Source organism: Mustela nigripes, chromosome 5 (genome assembly GCF_022355385.1).
Source record: "Mustela nigripes isolate SB6536 chromosome 5, MUSNIG.SB6536, whole genome shotgun sequence".
NCBI classification, from domain to species: domain Eukaryota; kingdom Metazoa; phylum Chordata; class Mammalia; order Carnivora; family Mustelidae; genus Mustela; species Mustela nigripes.
The window spans coordinates 137,422,288-137,439,624 of NC_081561.1; the positions used below are offsets into that span (position 1 = coordinate 137,422,288).

Consider the following 17,337-nt stretch of genomic DNA (forward strand, 5'->3'; position numbering starts at 1 on the left):
TAAACAGATGAGTAAAATCACATTTGGGCGTCATTGTTAGGCGTTTGGGGGTAGCGAGAAATACACGGAGGCAGACAATTCGTACAAAATCCGTCTGTGACACAGGGTACAGAACAGAATTGAGTTTTGCTAGAAAGAGAAGGAAGGAAATACGATTATGTTGAATTGTGTGTACTGCTGATTATGTAGGTTTTTAGTGCATAGGGCCAAATTCACACATCCACATGGTTCCCCTCACAGAGGAGGGACACAAACACAAAAGCCCAAGCCCTTTCGCAAGGGGCAGGGAAAGTCGCTGTAAAAAGTGTAGCTACAGCCCCACCCCAGTCCCACATCACACACAGATAAACTGAGACTCGTGGGCTGGGCTATCAGATTTCCATTCACAAAAGTTCTTCCAGAAACAATATTCAGGACCAGTATTCACTCTGTATTTGCTAAGCATCTGTCAGTCTGTGTGCTCGGTCTGGCTGGTACGTTGCACATCCCCAGATGGGCAAAACTCAAGCACGGCCCCGTAAAGCAAATGAAAGCCAAGCCCCAAGATCACCGTCCAGCCCCCTTTCCTTCTCAGAGGTTCTTCCCCTAATTACCCCCAGTCGACCACAGCATTAGTTGGAAAAGGCATCCAAGGACGGGCCTTTTCAGCTTCTGCAAAAGCAATACACAATCTATTCTCATGAACATTTTCAAAATGGGTACCATTCTACAAGATTCCTACTCTACCAATCCCATGAAACACAGAAATAAGTTTGGGGTGGGGGGCATTCCAAAGTGGGTATGGGAGGCAAAAGTCATTCGGCCAAACAGGAGATGGGCAAACCCTCAGATTTTGTTTTCCTCTATCATTTTGCTAAAGCAAGCTGGTGGGGAGTTGGCAGTAAGTCGGTGCTGTGATACTGTGATTCTGGCTGGATGTGTCCGCTCAGGCTTTTATCGCTGGAGCTCTGACTCAGCTAACACTTCAGAGCAACTGAGATTGTCCCAGCAAAAACCACACTTCCGGGTCACACACAGCTCAGCAGTCCTCTGCCAGTGCAACCGAGGCATTATTTTGCTGCTTATGGAAAAAGAATGAGCAATTGTCTGTAGACCAGCTCTGAATGTCTTATTTACTAGAGGTTAAGATTGTGTAAACACCACTACTAGAGTATTTCAACAAAAGTCAGTATCTATTAAGTGCTGTGTGGTAGACTGTCCTAAGGGCCTTACAAACATTATCTCCTTTAATCCCCATAAGCCTATGAAGTCGATTCTATTATTACCCTCATTTTGTAGATAACTAGGGAGCAGAGAGATAAGTGACTTGCTTCAAGTCACAGAGCCTGTAAGTGGTCAAGTGGGACACCCGATTACCTGACTTCAAAAGCTGAGCCCCCCCAGCTGCTTCTAACCACTGCCAATTTCCAAAAGTCAAAGACTTCTAAATTAGTACTAATTCCTGAAATCTCTCCACTCTTATCCTGGCACAGCCTCAGCTGGAATGACAGAGAGGTGTTCATACGTGGGAAAACAGAACTCGACACCCACAAAATTAAAAGACAATTTCTTAACTTCAGAAACAGTATTGCTTTGTATCAAACTTCATTTTTAAAGTTCCGTCATGTTTCTCTAAAATAATCGAAAGGTTCAGACCGAGATACATCAAAATGTTGAAGGAAAGTATTAAAAATCTGGTCTCTGTCACCCTAACATTAAAATTACAAGGTAAGTTTCTTAAAATGGGTCTAGTCTGTGGAAGAACAGGAAAAAAAATAGTAATTTGTTTCCTGATTTTTTTTTGTCTCCTTTTAATCATTCCTTCAAGAACAGCTGAGTGGGAGAGAAAATGATGAGACCATCCCTGGATCCCGGATTTCAGGAGTGATGTAGCTCCTTTGAGGATGTAGCTCCTTTGAGTGATGTAGCTCCTTAAATGCCTTTGAGGTTTATTTTTTAAATTTTCTCCTGCAGCTTCAGTTTCACAACTTCTCAGGGAGACAAGAAACTCTGTAAGGAAGAGCGAGTGTAATAGCCGGTTGCAAGCATGGCATGAGCGCTCAGACTGGGGCCCGTCGTCCCAGGAGCAGGGACTGCAGCGCGGTAGGTAGGAGCTGGGAGAGAACGCAGGAGGAAACCCCATGATCGTGGCTTTAGCCTCATCACGTGTTTTAATCCCTGAGGTCTGTCGTAGGTTGGCAGCACGTGAACACTTGACCAATCAGAAGATGAACTTCACAAACGCTGCCATTGAATTTTTGAGTATCTCCAAGGATGGTCGGCATACGCCCAGACTCTTGTCCTTAATAACCCCACACCATGTGCCTTTCTATGTTGAGGGGAGTAGGGGAGGTGTCCAGGGGTTCTCAAAGACTGTGCAACAGGCTCCTGGATGAGTGATGTTTATTTTGTTCATTGTGGACAAAATCTCGCCTCTTCTCTTTCCCATCAGTAAGCTACAGGCCATTACTGTAGAAGGACTTTTTTAAGAGGACAAAATTCTCTTCCACATATATACACAGGGTTTGGGACAGATCTCACATGCCTAAAACTGGAGAAAAACACGGCCATCTAGAAAATCTGAATTTGATATAATCTCTTTGTCCTTTACTTACATTAAACCTTACATTTGTCAAAACTTTTGTCAGACCAGCACATGGCTAGCAGTAAGTTTAATGGCCAAAAATAAAACCTCTAGGGCAAAACTTAGCACTTAAGAAATCTCCAGAAAATTATAAGGTAAATTTTATTAAAAGATCACTGTTTTTTTTTTTTTTTCTAATCCCATAGGTCATAAAATCTTTTTTTCAATCCCTCGAGGTACCCCCAACCACATTCTATGATCCCACTAGGTTTGATTCATCATGAAGATCTTCCACCCATTTGAAGAAACATCAGAAAAGGTCAGTTTGTGTATACTATTTAAGTCAGCTTTTAATCGACAGATTTTTAAATACTCACTTTCAACTGATTAGCATGAACATGTAAAAAAAAAAAAAAAAAAATCCACCTTCCACATAATCTCCAAGATAGGGAGTTTGTGGTAGTCTCCTCCCAAAGGAAATGATGCAGGGATTCTATCACGAGGGCGGGAGGGAGATGGGAACCCCTTGTCCATAAAAACGAGTCCCAGACACATGGAGACCTTCAAATGAGGCTGTCCCATTTATGCCTTCAGTGGCAAAAAAAAAAAAAAAAACAAAAAAAACTGTCTGGCTTTTATTCTTTGCTAATAATATTCAGATGTCAAACAAGTTTACGTAAGCTCTTTAAAGGGTAAAATTACGTGTAAATACCTTAGTGTTTTCTGAAGGCCAACACTCTCAAACTCAGTAACATTCATGGTCTTTGGGCCAAAAGCAGCAACAACTGCTTGGCTTTGGGGAGAGGAAAAGAAAAACAAAACAAAACAAAACAAAAACACAGTAAAACTGATTCTAGAACCTCAGGTTTGGTGGGTAGAGAAGCAAGGAGAAAGAACCAGAGATAGACGATGGACAAGAACACAGCATGAAGACTGACTCACACTCGATGATGATGGTGGTGATGGGGTTTCTTTTAAATCACTTGTTCTCCAAGGATGGCGTCTCCTCCTAGAGCCAGTTTTGGAAATGTGAGGTGCCAATGATGGGGAGGGCCACTCCTGGTGAACAGATGGGGTCTGGGCGCTACGTGAGCTCCACTGGTTAGATCCCTTACAACCAAAAACTGCCCTCCATCGGTACAGCATCCGACTGCGCCACCAAGTACTCATGTGGATGGAAACCCAGCTCAGCACTGAGTCTATAATCTCATTCTATCCCTAAACACACAGGGCATTTTTAGCCCAGTTTTAAGACGTGTTGGAATTTTCAGGAATGCAATCACTCCCCAAACTGAGAGAAGCCAATACGTAAAGCAATAATGAACAAGGAGGGTAGAGCCAAATCACTTCGATCTTAACCCCAGCTCTCTTATCAGCTGTCTACCCTTGGATGACTCCCTCACTTGTAAAATGGGAAGAACCGGGACACTCATCTCACAGTTGTTGGGTAAATATTTAGAACAATGGCAGGCACCCAGTAAGCACTACATAGGTGTAGCTCTCATAGATTTTTGTTTTATCTACAACTTGATCAACAATTGGCCACATTTTAGAAAATCTTGTTACTGACATCCATCTATTCCTGGCATTGCGTTGCCAGCAGAACACACCTGTGCTAGTGTCCGTTTTGTAGCTGTCACATGCATGGTGATTTTCTCTACAGGTTCAAGTATGTGCCTTGTCTCAATATTTCAATATATCTTGTACTATAACCGTGCTAGAATATTTACATAAGAAAATAATTATTTCACTAGAAAACACTTATACATTTGTTTATATTTCATTTAGGACATTAAGTTAATGCATGTGGTTGTATTTACTATTAATTTCATTTTAGAATCGTAAAAGTATATGCGGGTGATACTTTTACATGTGAGGATAGGTTTAATCATCCATGGCTTTTAGTTGATGATTGTAGCTGTATTGTGAAATATTTATGATAAAAAGGGATGGGTGTTGGGGCGCCTAGGTGGCTCAGTGGTTTGGGCTGCTACCTTCGGCTCGGGTCATGATCTCAGGGTCCTGGGATCGAGCCCCGCATCGGGCTCTCTGCTCCGCAGGAAGCCTGCTTCCCTCTCTCTCTCTCTCTCTCTGCCTGCCTCTCTGCCTAATTGTGATCTCTGTCAAATAAATAAATAAAATCTTAAAAAAAAAAAAAGGGGGGATGGGTGTTGAGTTGTTCTGGTAGGGTTAAAGAAAAAATCACTTTTAAAGTTTCAAGTGTCATTCCACACATCCACCATTAAACCTCGACTGTTACGGAGGCAAGTCGCTTCCTTTAATGGCTAAGAAATTAGTATTAAACTATTGTTTATGTATCTCGATGGTAGAGATATACACAAACTTTTTTTTTTTTTCCTTAAAGCAGGGATCTATTTCCCAAATGCAATTCAGGAGAAAACCCCAGGTAAAAATACAGATGGAGCTGTGGCATCTGACAGAATAAAGGCAGAGGACCCAGAAGCTTCTCTGGTCTTCTATTAGGGCTTGAGGGAACAAAGTCACAGAAACACCCATGTGGTGCAGGAACTGAAGCTGGGCACTGTCTGTAGTTCAGGCAGACTCCTGAAAATGCATTTTTGAGGATGGTCATCCGATCGCAAGTGGCATTTTCTCCACAGAAAAGGGGCCAACTTCCAGCTAAGACCTCCAAAGCTACTTAACTCATTATTCAGCTGAAGAGCACTAAGAATCCTCCTAAATCCAGGGAGTGAGAGGAAGTGTTGCCGCCCCCTTTTCTGGGCATAAAGCCAGCTCAAGCTAACAGTAAAATAGGCCAAGGCTGGTGCCCTTCCTTTTCCATAGCTTCCACACTAGTCTCCAGAGCCTTATTACCAGACCTCCCCACCAAGCTCTGCCCTTACATTGTGTTTAAAGCACCCAATGAATCATGCATTCCAAGCCTCTTCTGTCCTTCAGCGGCAGCTCCCTCGGAGGCTGACAGGAGGAGCCCAACTGCCTTCAATCCCTTCAGCCTCACCAGAGGCACTTAAAAAGGAAGATGTTGACTAACTGCAGGGAAGCTCTAATTCGTTGAATTTCAGGCACTTGAGCAAAAAGTAAACAATTCCAGAGGTGTTGGTGTTGGGGGGGGCGGTGTGTGTTTTTGAGCAGGGAATACCAGCTCGGCCTAGGAATATACCTCAGAAAATTCCCCGGATGTAACTGTCACTATACGATGCTTCCTCAACACCCCCACTTCTAAACCATAAAAATCCCAAAATGCTTGGGAGGGTTTATTTTGTTTTCTAACAATAGCGCCCATAGAGGCAGCAGCCTGGGGGGGGTCACTTGTAAATCGGAAAGCACCCTGAACCCTCGTTTTCATTAGCTTCACGCAGGATGCAAAGCAGAAATACTTCAATTACACGTGACTAAGAGTAAGAAAAATATACAACTATATTTAAAACACTTAAATTAACAAGATAGGACTTTTCTGTTCTAACAAAATATCATACATTCAGTTTAAACAAGAGTTAATATCTTGACACACTTTTCCAAAATACCTGATGCTAGTTGAAAATCAGTGACCATGAGACTTTCCAAGAGATTTCTATTTTGCAAAATATGTACAATTTTGAAGAACTGCCTGTTTGTTTGTTTTTCCTGGAAGACAGAATTTACACAGTCAAAATGCAAACTGCTGTATCTCTCATAAACCTAAATATTGTTGCTTCATTTTTCTGAAATGATCCTTTGGCTGTCAGCACATCTTATAGCTTCTTTTCCCTTAAAGACAATAATATATAACAACAACGACACCCCTCACAAATAATCATAAACTTCTTTGTGTGTAGTAATCCCTACCTAAATGTGTTCATGTGTTTCTGTGTTAACTGACCTACATACTGAGATTGTTACGAAAAGGGAATAACCAAGTGCAACAGGCCTACACTTACTGAAACCACTTCTTTGAAACAGCAGGAAATGCATGCCACATGTTATTTCAAAGTCAAAGCCGCTACACTTACAAACAGGGTATGTAGCTTGAAAAATCAAAACAAAAATGTTTTCTCCACTGGCTTTTTCAGGTGAAGAAGATGGACCACAAACCAAGGCCTCCGTGTGACAGGGCCACCAACTTCAGCCCCACCCCCAACACCACCATGGCCCAGTTCCTCATCACGACCAAAACATTCCAGGCACAGGCCCCAGTGTACAGTGTGTGTCTTCGTGTTCCCGCCCTAAGGAAGCCAAGAGGAGCAGACTCGACTCATTTCTCTCCTTCGGCCTCCACAAGGCAACACCTAAGATCCTCCGTGATCTGTCCCCATCCAATCACTTCCAAAGTCCGAGAAGGGCAGTATACAACTTCCAAAAGAAACAAACAATGAAATCGTGTAAGGTCACGATGTAATACTGTGGATGGAAACCGGAACAGGTTGTCAACGGAAAAAGCAAGGCACTTGGGGGCGGGGGCCAGGGACGGGTCCGAGGAGGGCGGAGCTCAGTGAGTCAAGAGTTTCAGGCGAGTAAACCAGCTGACCAGCAGCGACGGCTCCGTGGAGGAGGCCTTGGTCGCCGAGGAGACCGGCTTCTTTCGGGTCCCCTCCTCCTGGAACGGGATGGTGGCGCTGCCGTGGAGATCCGAACCGAGGTAGCCCCTGCTCCCCCGGACGTAGTCCGCGCCGCGGACCAGCTGCCTCTCCGCTGGGGGCCTGGAGAAGCGGTACGGGGGCGAGGGGCGCTCTTCCAGGATGGGGGGGATCCGCTCGTTACTGAAATACCGGCACAGGGCGTCCTCACCTGTTTGCAGACAAAGCCCACGAGTCCATTAAAATCCACAGCACCGTCCAGCTCAGCCAGGCGGGCAGCGTGCTGAGACCCGGTGCCCTCGGGGTGCGTCCCAGACCCCGCCCTCCCCCCACCCAGCCAGGCGCACCCCACTGGATGTTTAGAAAGTAGAAGTGGAAGGAGTCCATCTAAGTCTGCTTCTACAACCCAAGAGGCAACACAAGGGCAGGGCAGAATCGGAGGGCCCACACTTCTTTAGCAGTGTTAGAATTTTCGTAACATTTCACTCGAAATTGAAGGGGGAAAAAAAGCGAAAAGGTTGTCTCAGCCTGCACTCCTTAAGGCCCGATCTATTCTTGTTCAATGCCTGTGGGCACCGGGACAGTGGTTCTTATCCCCAAGTCTCCCCTAACGAGCAATCTGGAAGGTGGGGGTGCCTTGGGCTGACACCCTCAGTATAGGGCAGGCACTGTCACTCACCTTTAACAGAAAGGGTTCAGCCATGCTTAAGACAGTTCCAAAAAAGGAAGAATGGTCCCAGCCTAAATGCCAGTACACCGCTCTTGGGGGCGGGGCGGGGGGGGGGGGTGGGGGGGGGGGGGGGGGGGGGGGGATGCGAGATAGTTAGGAAACTGAAGAGAAACCTAAAATGCAGGGCAGTCTGGCCACGTGTAACATTCTTTTGACCCAGAAATTATGACGATCTAGGGACAAGATGCTTAGTGCAGCATGGGTGCTCAACGTGGGGGAAGGGGGGGGCACACACCCGGCGGAGGTGTCCAGCAGCAGCAGCCTGGGTGAGTACATGCTAGAGCCCTGACATGGATGTTAGGATGTCATGCAGTTGCTACAGAAAACATACATGTGTTGAGTAAGTCACCTTTCACGGTACTGTCAAAAATCTATTTCTTCCATTTTGCACATTTTTTCTAAGTGTATAACATCAGAAAACATTCAGACTGATTATGTCTAGTTTGGGGAAGCAGAAGACAGTGGAGTTTTATTTTCTCCTGTCTTCTAGATGTTTCTCAGTATGCCTGTTTCGTTTTTGTTAACCAAAGGGGTAGTTGCTTTGAAGAAGTGCCCATTGTCAAAGAGCCACATAATGCAGGAGTCTACTCAAGAGTACAAAAATCCAGAGACACAAAGTAGATTAGTGGCTGCCAGGAGCTGAGGGAGGAGGGCATGAGGAGTGACTGCCTCAGGGGTTTCTTTCTGAAATGATAAAATATGCTGGAATTAGACAGTGCTGATGGACACACGACTCCATGAATGCATTAAAAACCTCTGAATTGTACACTTTAACAGGGTAAGCAGATTTATGGTATGTGAGTCCTCTCTCAAGAAAGCTGCTTTTTTTTTTAAGTGCCCATCACGCGGACAGACATCTTTTCATTCTAAAACAATCCTACGACAGAACTATGGAAGGTGAAACAGGAGGTCAAGTATGTCTCCACTTTCAGACTTAACACTCCCCACCACCTCTCTCATTTCTAAAAGGAAGTAAAAGGCTAAATCAGGGATTAAAAGCCCAAGAGAACAGCAATGAAGATGTTGACATTTCTAAATCTAAACAAAGACTGCCCTGCCACCTGCTGACTGCTCCACAGACTTTCATATGCCAGTTAAGGGTATCCTGGACCTTACTCCACAGACATCTTCTCCCTTTCCTGCTTTATTCTGCTCCAGGTGATTCAGGTTCGTGAGGGAGGAACTTTACCAAGGCCCGGGGAGCTGTGAGGGGTTGTTCACTGTGGAAGTTGAGCCTCCAGAACTTTTTTCTTCTTCCTTTTATTTATTTATTTTTCTAAGATTTTATTTATTTGTTGGAGGGAGAAAGAGCACAGAAGGAGAGTCAGAGAGAAGCAGACTCCCCACTGAGCAGAAAGCCTGAGGTGGGGCTCGATCCCAGAACCCTGAAATCATGGCCTGAGCTGAACTCAGGAGTCAGAGGCTTAACCAACTGAGCCACCCAGGCGCCCCCACAACCTTTTTAGAGCACACGATGCTAATGAGAAGATTCACAGTCACTAACTAGGGTAATATAATTCTGCCATTCCAGGAACAGGTAGGGCCTCAGAGACGTTTTATATGAAGGGACAGGACTCAGGCTGGGATCCTCTATCTGGTTATTATAGCACAACTAGGAACAGGGCTGAAGTGAGGGCCATGGCCCTTTTGATTCCGGTTTGGTGTATTTTGGGTTTGTTTCAACTTACCCTTCCTCCCATGACCTCGAGGTCTGGCAAAAGGGTCCACGATCCCCATCCAGCTCCCATCCGCGGGCATGGACAAAGGTCGGGGCTTGCCTTCAAAGGGAAGGGAAGGACACGACAAGTTGACAGAGTCTGTGGACCTTAAAGCATCTTTCCTTTTATTTATAACTTAAGACTCCCCCATATCACACTCACTTAAACCTAAGTGATAACATTATTGTAAACTAAGAAAAGTACCGCCAGGCCTCCCATTTCCGTGGCAAGCAGTGAGAACACAGGCCGGCCGAACTCAAGCCTGTGTTGTCTACCGAGCAAAGCCGTTCCACGCTAAAAACCAGGCCCTGCAAGTTAAAACCGTAACATGATCTCACTCCACTGGGCTTTGATGCCAGGCAGCGAGTAATGATTCAACAAGACTTCGCTTTGGAGAGATGAATAAAGGTCTCATACTTAGAATTTCATTGAGGTTTATGTTTTCCTCAGATTACCCTGCAAGTCTGCCAAATCCATCCAACAGTTCCAAATAAGGAAGGGGGGTAGGGGAGGGAGGAAAAACAAACAGCAGAACAAAACAAACAGGCAGAAATGTACCATGAGATGGAGTTTTCTCTCTCATTTTTGTGGGCAGAATATTGGTTTCCACCGAATACCCAGGCAACTGATCAGAATCAGCAATGGTAAATCTCCGTCTTCGGCTCTCCTGGTCCAAGAAGGAATTTGGCGACTCGGAACCCTTAGGACCAGGCAATGGCTGTTTACACTTACTGAAGCCTCCATAAAGAAAACTCCCGTTTTCATCCCTGGAAGACAGTGGGCAATAATTAAGTCGCTTACAAAGATCCTCTCCTACAGAAGAATTACAGGACATACTTCCTCCAGCACACACACGTAAGAAAATTTTAATCTTCCTTTCCACTACAGGAAGCAGCATTCCTTTTTCGTTCTGTTACCCTCCAATACACAGAAATCCTATTACGTAAGAGTAAATAGCATGATCCTACTAAATAAAGGAAAATCACTTTTTTTTTTTCCCAGATATGTGTAAAGAGTATAAATACAGCTTTGAAAAGACAGCTCTGGTTTCCTGTACTTCTTATCTGAATCTCCTATTTATTATAGAAATCACAAGTGAAAGTATGATTGAGCCATTTTTCTGATGCCCAAAGTAGTATCTTTGCCAAGATCTAGCAGAAAAGACACTGGATGTATAATGGAGTTGTTAGGTTTGAAAATTATGTCAAAAAATACAAAGGCGCCTTTATCATACCCAGTGGAGAGTGTCTGTTTTCTGAACTCCCTACAGAAACTGGAAAGTGTGGCTTAAGGACTCCAACTTAATTCTTTGTACATGTCAGCTTTCCTAAAACTTAATTCTAGTTGAATCCAAGTTACCAGCTAGTTACATTTTTTTGAACCTAGAAAATTCTCTTAGGTGATCATTGCAAAAACTACAAGACAAATTACAACATCAACTGAGTCCAAAAATAATCTAAAGATCAGCTTTGCCTGCTTGGTATTCCCAGTGAACCTCCTGCCTGTGCACCCCCCTTTCCCTTCTACAAATCCATCTCCTTCTATACTTTTAACCCTGGCCTATAACTGCCCCAGTCACAAAGCTCTCAAGACTCACCTCTCGTTCTCCATAGCCATGTGCATGTTTCATTCCTCTGAAGGTATCCTTCATTAACGGTGTGTAAGTATATGTGTGTATGCACGTGTACCTATGTATCATGTGTGCATGTGTGTCTCCCCTGGGCTTAAAAGCTCCAGTTCGCTTTCCCCTTTACTATGCAAGTACCCTTTTCCCTGCCACTGCTCTGTGACCCTTCACGGACACCCAGACAAGGACATTCAGAGTTCAGGGTTAGGGAGTGGCCTCCTGGTTTCTTGTAAAACCACCCACACACAGGTCATCAGTGAAACTGTGCCCTCCATGTGCAAAGGCAACTACCTGTCACTTGAAACGCATTGAAGATCCTATGACCACAGGACTCTGGTCTGTGAAGACAGGGAACGGTCCCATCTACCAACTAGGATGCCTATGATCAGCTAAGGTTCTCTATGCGCTGTACTAAGTTCTAGGTGGCCCAAAGCCAGGGAGAGGAAAACGATGTTCATTTTTCCTTGTGCCCAGGGAAGAAACAGGACAGATTCAAACACTCAGCTTAAAACAAAAACAAAACAACAAAACACTTCCAATATCAAGTAACATATCACTGTAAGATTCAGCCTGAACTTTTTCTTATGAAATATGATACCATAATTATGTATTTCTCCATTTATTCTTGAACAGCTGACTAAGACATTGGCAGTTCTCCGGGGGTAAGAACCGCATCTGTTTTGTGTAAGATGCTGATGCAGGCCTCCCACTCACTACACTTCTGTTGAATAAATGAGTTAAATTCTCCGTAAATAGGTAAACTGATACAAATAAACCTGCATTTCACACCTAAATAATCCCCCAAGGAACAGCTAATATGGCTAGCCTCATTATTCCATGTGCCAATTAAGAATGTCTTCTAGGAGAACTTCGAAGAGACACACAAACACACGCAACCACAAGTACCACATCTCCATCCACATTTCTTAAGTCCTAAGAAGAACACAAATTCACCCCCAACTACAGCTTACCTTTAACTTGCCGCACAAAAACATGTATTATCTTCCTCCCCAGAGATGATCTGACCTTATACATAATGAAACTTCAGCTTCAGGGACCCCCCAACAGCCCTTTCTGGTGTTCCAGAAGGAGCTAAAACAATGCATTCCCAAGAAGGCTGCTTTCTCTACCTAGAGAGTCTCCTCTCCATCAAACTATATAGTTTCAAGACCCATGAAACCTGGATCCATCCCTATATTTCTCCCTAAATGATCACACATCCCCCTCCCTGTTTTATTGAGAAATAACTAGCATAGAATGTTGGGCTCATGTTCGGTGTATGACATAATGACTTGATTCATGTACCTATTGTGAAATGATCACTACAAAAAGTTAACACCCATCACCTCACACAGTCACAAATGCTTCGATTCTTGTGATGCGAACTTTTAAAATCTCTCTCAGCAACTTGGAGGTATAAAGTACAATACTGTTAACTATAATCGCCGTGCTGTTCGTGATGTCCCACAACTTCCTTATCTTGTAACTGGAAGTCTGGACCTTGTGACCCGCCCCCTTCACCCATTCCTCCCAGCCCTACTCCCAGGACCACACTCTATAGAACAACTGCCATTTCAAGACTTAGCCTTGTCACCCTGGAGTGCATCAGCTTCTGCCCTTGAAATCCTCATGGCCTTCATACCGCCACTCAAATCTCCACACACAGGAGACGGGCATGCACACCGCCAACGGATGCTGACATACCGGGGAGAGTAGGGCACGGCCGGCGGAGGAGGGATATAAAGATCCAGGATGGCTGGCTTCTCCTTCTTCAGCGAGGTATCCATAGTGCTTTCAGGGGACTGGGTTGTCGTGGGTGGAGGAGAGGCCTGAAATAGAGGCCAGTGCACAGGGCAGAGGTGAGATTATTCTTGGGTAACTCTCCTTCCCCAAAGCCAACACCGAGGGCCAGCATCATTCGTGTGTTTACAACTATTAGCAACACTCAATGCGTAGTCTTTGAGACACTCAGAATCAACTGGGCATTTTGAAAGACTAGATGTGTAGGAAGAAGTAGAGGCTTGGGGGTAGAGGGAAGAGGGTGCCTGGGTGGCTCAGTTAGTTGGGCAACTGACTCTTGGTTTTGGCTCAGGTCACAAAGGCACCGGTCGTGGGATCGAGCCCCTCATGGGGCTCTGTGCTCAGCATGGAGTCTGCTTGAAAGATTCTCTCCCTCTGCCCCTCCTCCCCACTCACCCATCTGCATGCCTGCGCGCTCTCTCTCTCTCGCAAATAAGTAAATAAATCTTTAAAAAAAAAAGTAGAGGCTTGGAAGCCAGGTTAGGATTCTATCTCTGAGCAAATCGCTTAAATACCCTTGTCTGTTTCCTCCTCAAAAAACAGCCATCCTGACAGCAGCTCCTGCACTGGGCTGTGGCCCACCCTGGTCACGTGAGTTCATACAAATTAGGAGCGATGCTACCATGCATAAGAGCCTCCGTCCAGGGGCTATCCTGGCTACAGCTCTCACTAGCTGTGTATCTCTGGGCAAACCGCTCACCTTCTCTGTGCCTCATCTATAAGACGGGAATAAACGAGACAAGAATAGCACCCACAGAAGGCGAATTAAGTGACACGATACACGTCATAGGCTTAGCACACTGCATGTCACACGGTAAGTGCACAACCTTATGCGCTTTTTGTCACACATCCATACAAGTTAATTTTAGAACTTTAAAATCCTTACAGCTTAATTTTAATTATGTTATTAGGCTCAAAAGGACCTATTTTTTAAAATCTTATGTGAGACCTTCAAGTCTTATTTCTTCTATAGACTAACAATGATGACCCACTTTCTGGCGGGTAAAGAAAGGCTTCCAAAATCCCAGAGTCGAGGCATAAAGACCTCTGGTGACGGCCAGTGGGTGGTGACGGCCACACGAGAACTGTGCCTGGCCCCTGGTACCTCAAACCCTATCCAGCCAGGATGGTGACCCAAGACCCCACAGTACCCCCCCAAGTGAGACCACGAGCTATATTTAAGGACTGAAAGGACTGGAATGTACTCACAGTGACAGGCCTGTTTTAGGGGGAGACCCCCAGACTCAAGAGAAATGGGGGCTTAGTCTTTAGTCTCCTGTGACACGATCCCTACAATCTGGATGGTGGCCACCAACACAGTCAACTCTACTTAATATAGAACTGATTAACAGTGTCTGAAAAAAGTGCTGAAAACAGCCTCAAGGGCCCCCACAAGTGTCAGCAGTACAGTACAGCACTGGCACAGAGTGGGCGCTCTCCAAGGGCTCCAGCATTGATGATGCCGACTATAAGAAGAACTCTCATTTACCAGGATGATGGCCTAAAACCAACGAGGATACCTTCTCAGGGACAGGCAACATTAATGATGGTGACAAGAATGAAAGAAACGCACTCCCACAAGAGGTGGGTGCCCAGGCGTGAAGCCTGGAGAATGACACACAGCAATGTCAGGGAGTGTCAGTGTTCCAGAATTTATATTCTGCAACTATCCTCGACCCGTCATACACTTGTAGCTAAGCTATGAAAACGGCCTCTCAGTTGTGATGCTGGTTCTACCCCTGGGTCAGAAGCAAAACGAGGTATCTCTTCCCTCACCATCAACTGGTCCCCAAACTGCACAGTCAGTGGGACTTGGCAGGAAGGTGGACAGAGCCAGAGAGGAGGGAAGCATGCCCTTCTGAAGTGAATTTCCAGACATCAAGGGACTAATTCTAGCCTGTACCTAAAAACAGCTTCCACTTACACTTGAACACAGGCACTTGAACTGTCCCCCCCCACTTCCGACTCAGTGATTCTCAGAAGACCCACCATCTCTGCCTTCCCGACTCTAATTTCTGTCACTAGTATCACCAGCCAGGTGCAATGTCACACTGCACACCTGCTTTGCTTGCCTTCCTCATCCCTTAGTCCAAAGCCTTTTAAGATTTTTATTTATTTATTTTTTGAGAGAGAGGGAGAGAAAGAGAATGCACAGACATGTGAGAGAGAGAACACAAGCAGGGGGAGAAGCAGAAGGAGAGAGAGAGACGCCAGTTCCCAACTGAGCAGGGAGCCCAATGTGGGGGCTCGATCCCGAGACCCCGGGATCATGACCTGAGCCGAAGGCAGATGCTTAACCAACTGAGCCACTCAGTTGCCCCAGCTTTCTCTCACAGTAAATACCAATAATTAGGGGTAAGGTTTAGAAAGATTAAATACCTTATCAGAGATCCCATAGTTAGAAGTGGCAGAGCTGAGATTCGAACTGGAGAAGTTGAACTCTAAGCCCCCTGTCTAACCACTAGGCTGTGCTGCTTTGTGAGTCTTTTCCATGCTTCTTCCAAATGACCTCTTGGCATGAGTCTTTCACTGGCATTGCCCCATCACAGTTGGGGTGTGATTGATATTGTTATTATTTAAGAGATGATTACTTATAAGAATTGACTTATAAATCATTTATTTATCAGTTATTATTTAAGAAGTGATTTTAATTATGTGTCCCTCCTTACTCCATATCCGACTTATTTTTTTTTTAAAGATTTATTTATTTTTTTAAAGATTTATTTATTTATTTGACAGAGAGAGATCACAAGTAGGCAGAGAGGCAGGCATAGAGAGAGAAAGAGAGAGGAGGAAGCAGGCTCCCCACCGAGCAGAGAGCCCAATGCGGGACTCAATCCCAGGACCCTGACACCATGACCTGAGCCAAAGGCAGAGGCCCAACCCACTGAGCCACTCAGGTGCCCCTGTTATTTATTCTAAACCCTGCATCGAGGTACACATGTAGGTGTATTTCCAATGCTGTATGTATCACAGAGGGTTCAAACTGAGAGCCTGAGACAACTACCATTCCTCCCATTGAAGATGAACCGTAAAATGGCAGACGGTTCCACATAAATTACAATCTCAGTCTTTAAAAAGGGCATTAAGGGCGCCTGGGTGGCTCAGTGGGCTAAGCCGCTGCCTTTGGCTCGGGTCATGATCTCAGGGTTCTGGGATCAAGTCCCACATCGGGCTCTCTGCTCAGTGGGGAGCCTGCTTCCCTCTCTCTCTGTGCCTGCCTCTCTGTCTACTTGTGATCTCTCTCTGTCAAGTAAATAAATAAAATCTTTTAAAAAAAATAAAATAAAATAAAAAGGGCATTAAGATGTCATTGCTTTTATATTTATGATTTAAGAAATAAACACTAAGGACCAATGATATCCGAAGGGGGTCTGGCCCTTGAGCACACTCCACCCAGCTGTGGGGAAAAGGGAGTGCACTGTTCGTACGGAATTACACAACAGTCTCCAACACGAGGCTGTAAGTCAGTCTGCTGCTGCTGATCACTCGAGTCTGCCAGCTCTGAACTAAACAATGCAGTGGTTCCACTCCCCGCTGGATGGCCGAGTCCCACCATCCCTAGCCCTGCCTTGGCAGGACTCCACCCGAGGTGGTCTCTCCAGGGTTCGTGCTCAAAGCGTGTACCGTCAAATATGTTTGAAAGGAGGGCGCCTGGGTGGCTCAGTTGGTTGGACGACTGCCTTCAGCTCAGGTCATGATCCTGGAGTCCCAGGATCGAGTCCCACATCAGGCTCCCAGCTCCATGGGGAGTCTGCTTCTCTCTCTGACCTTCTCCTCGCTCATGTGCTCTCTCTCACTGTCTCTCTCTCAAGTAAATAAATAAAATCTTAAGAAAAAAATGTTTTTTTTTTAAAATATGTTTGAAAGGAGAGGGGAAAAGGACCAGAACGAACTTCTGCAGTGATGATGACAGCCACTAGCCACACGAGGCTACCAGACCTCTGAAGTGTGGCTAATGAGGCCAAGGAAATGGACTTTTCATTTTATTTAATCATTTAAACAGTCACATGTGGCGAGTGCAAAATCTAGAACCTGTGTTCTCACTGAAGTAGGACTAGAGAATGATTCCGCATACACAAACTCCTGAAGCCGATCACCATCAAATGGTAACTGTTCTTTCTGGAGACAAATCTGATCCTCAACACGGTTCATGCGCAGAGAGCAGAAAAAGGTTTACAGGGGCGCCTGGGTGGCTCAGTGGGTTAAGTCTCTGTCTTTGGCTCAGGTCATGATCCCAGGATCCTGGGATCGAGCCCCACATTGGGCTCTCTGCTCAGCGGTAAGCCTGCTTCCCCCTCTCTCTCTGCCTGCCTCTCTGCCTACTTGTGATCTCTGTCTGTCAAATAAATAAATAAAATCTT

General features: G+C 45.3%; 1 protein-coding gene across 2 annotated transcripts in view; it reads right to left on the reverse strand.

Moving 5' to 3' along the window:
* Positions 1–5,938: 5,938 nt before the first annotated feature.
* Positions 5,939–17,337, reverse strand: part of CNKSR3 (CNKSR family member 3) — an 88,789-nt gene continuing 77,390 nt past the window's right edge. For both annotated transcript variants that reach the window (XM_059401305.1, XM_059401304.1), the window contains 4 exons: positions 12,878–13,002; positions 10,105–10,313; positions 9,517–9,606; positions 5,939–7,309 (listed from right to left, as the gene is read on the reverse strand). In XM_059401305.1, the coding sequence (XP_059257288.1) occupies positions 7,011–7,309; positions 9,517–9,606; positions 10,105–10,313; positions 12,878–13,002 (723 nt within the window). In that variant the 3' untranslated portion in view covers positions 5,939–7,010. The remainder of the gene's footprint in view (positions 7,310–9,516; positions 9,607–10,104; positions 10,314–12,877; positions 13,003–17,337) is intronic.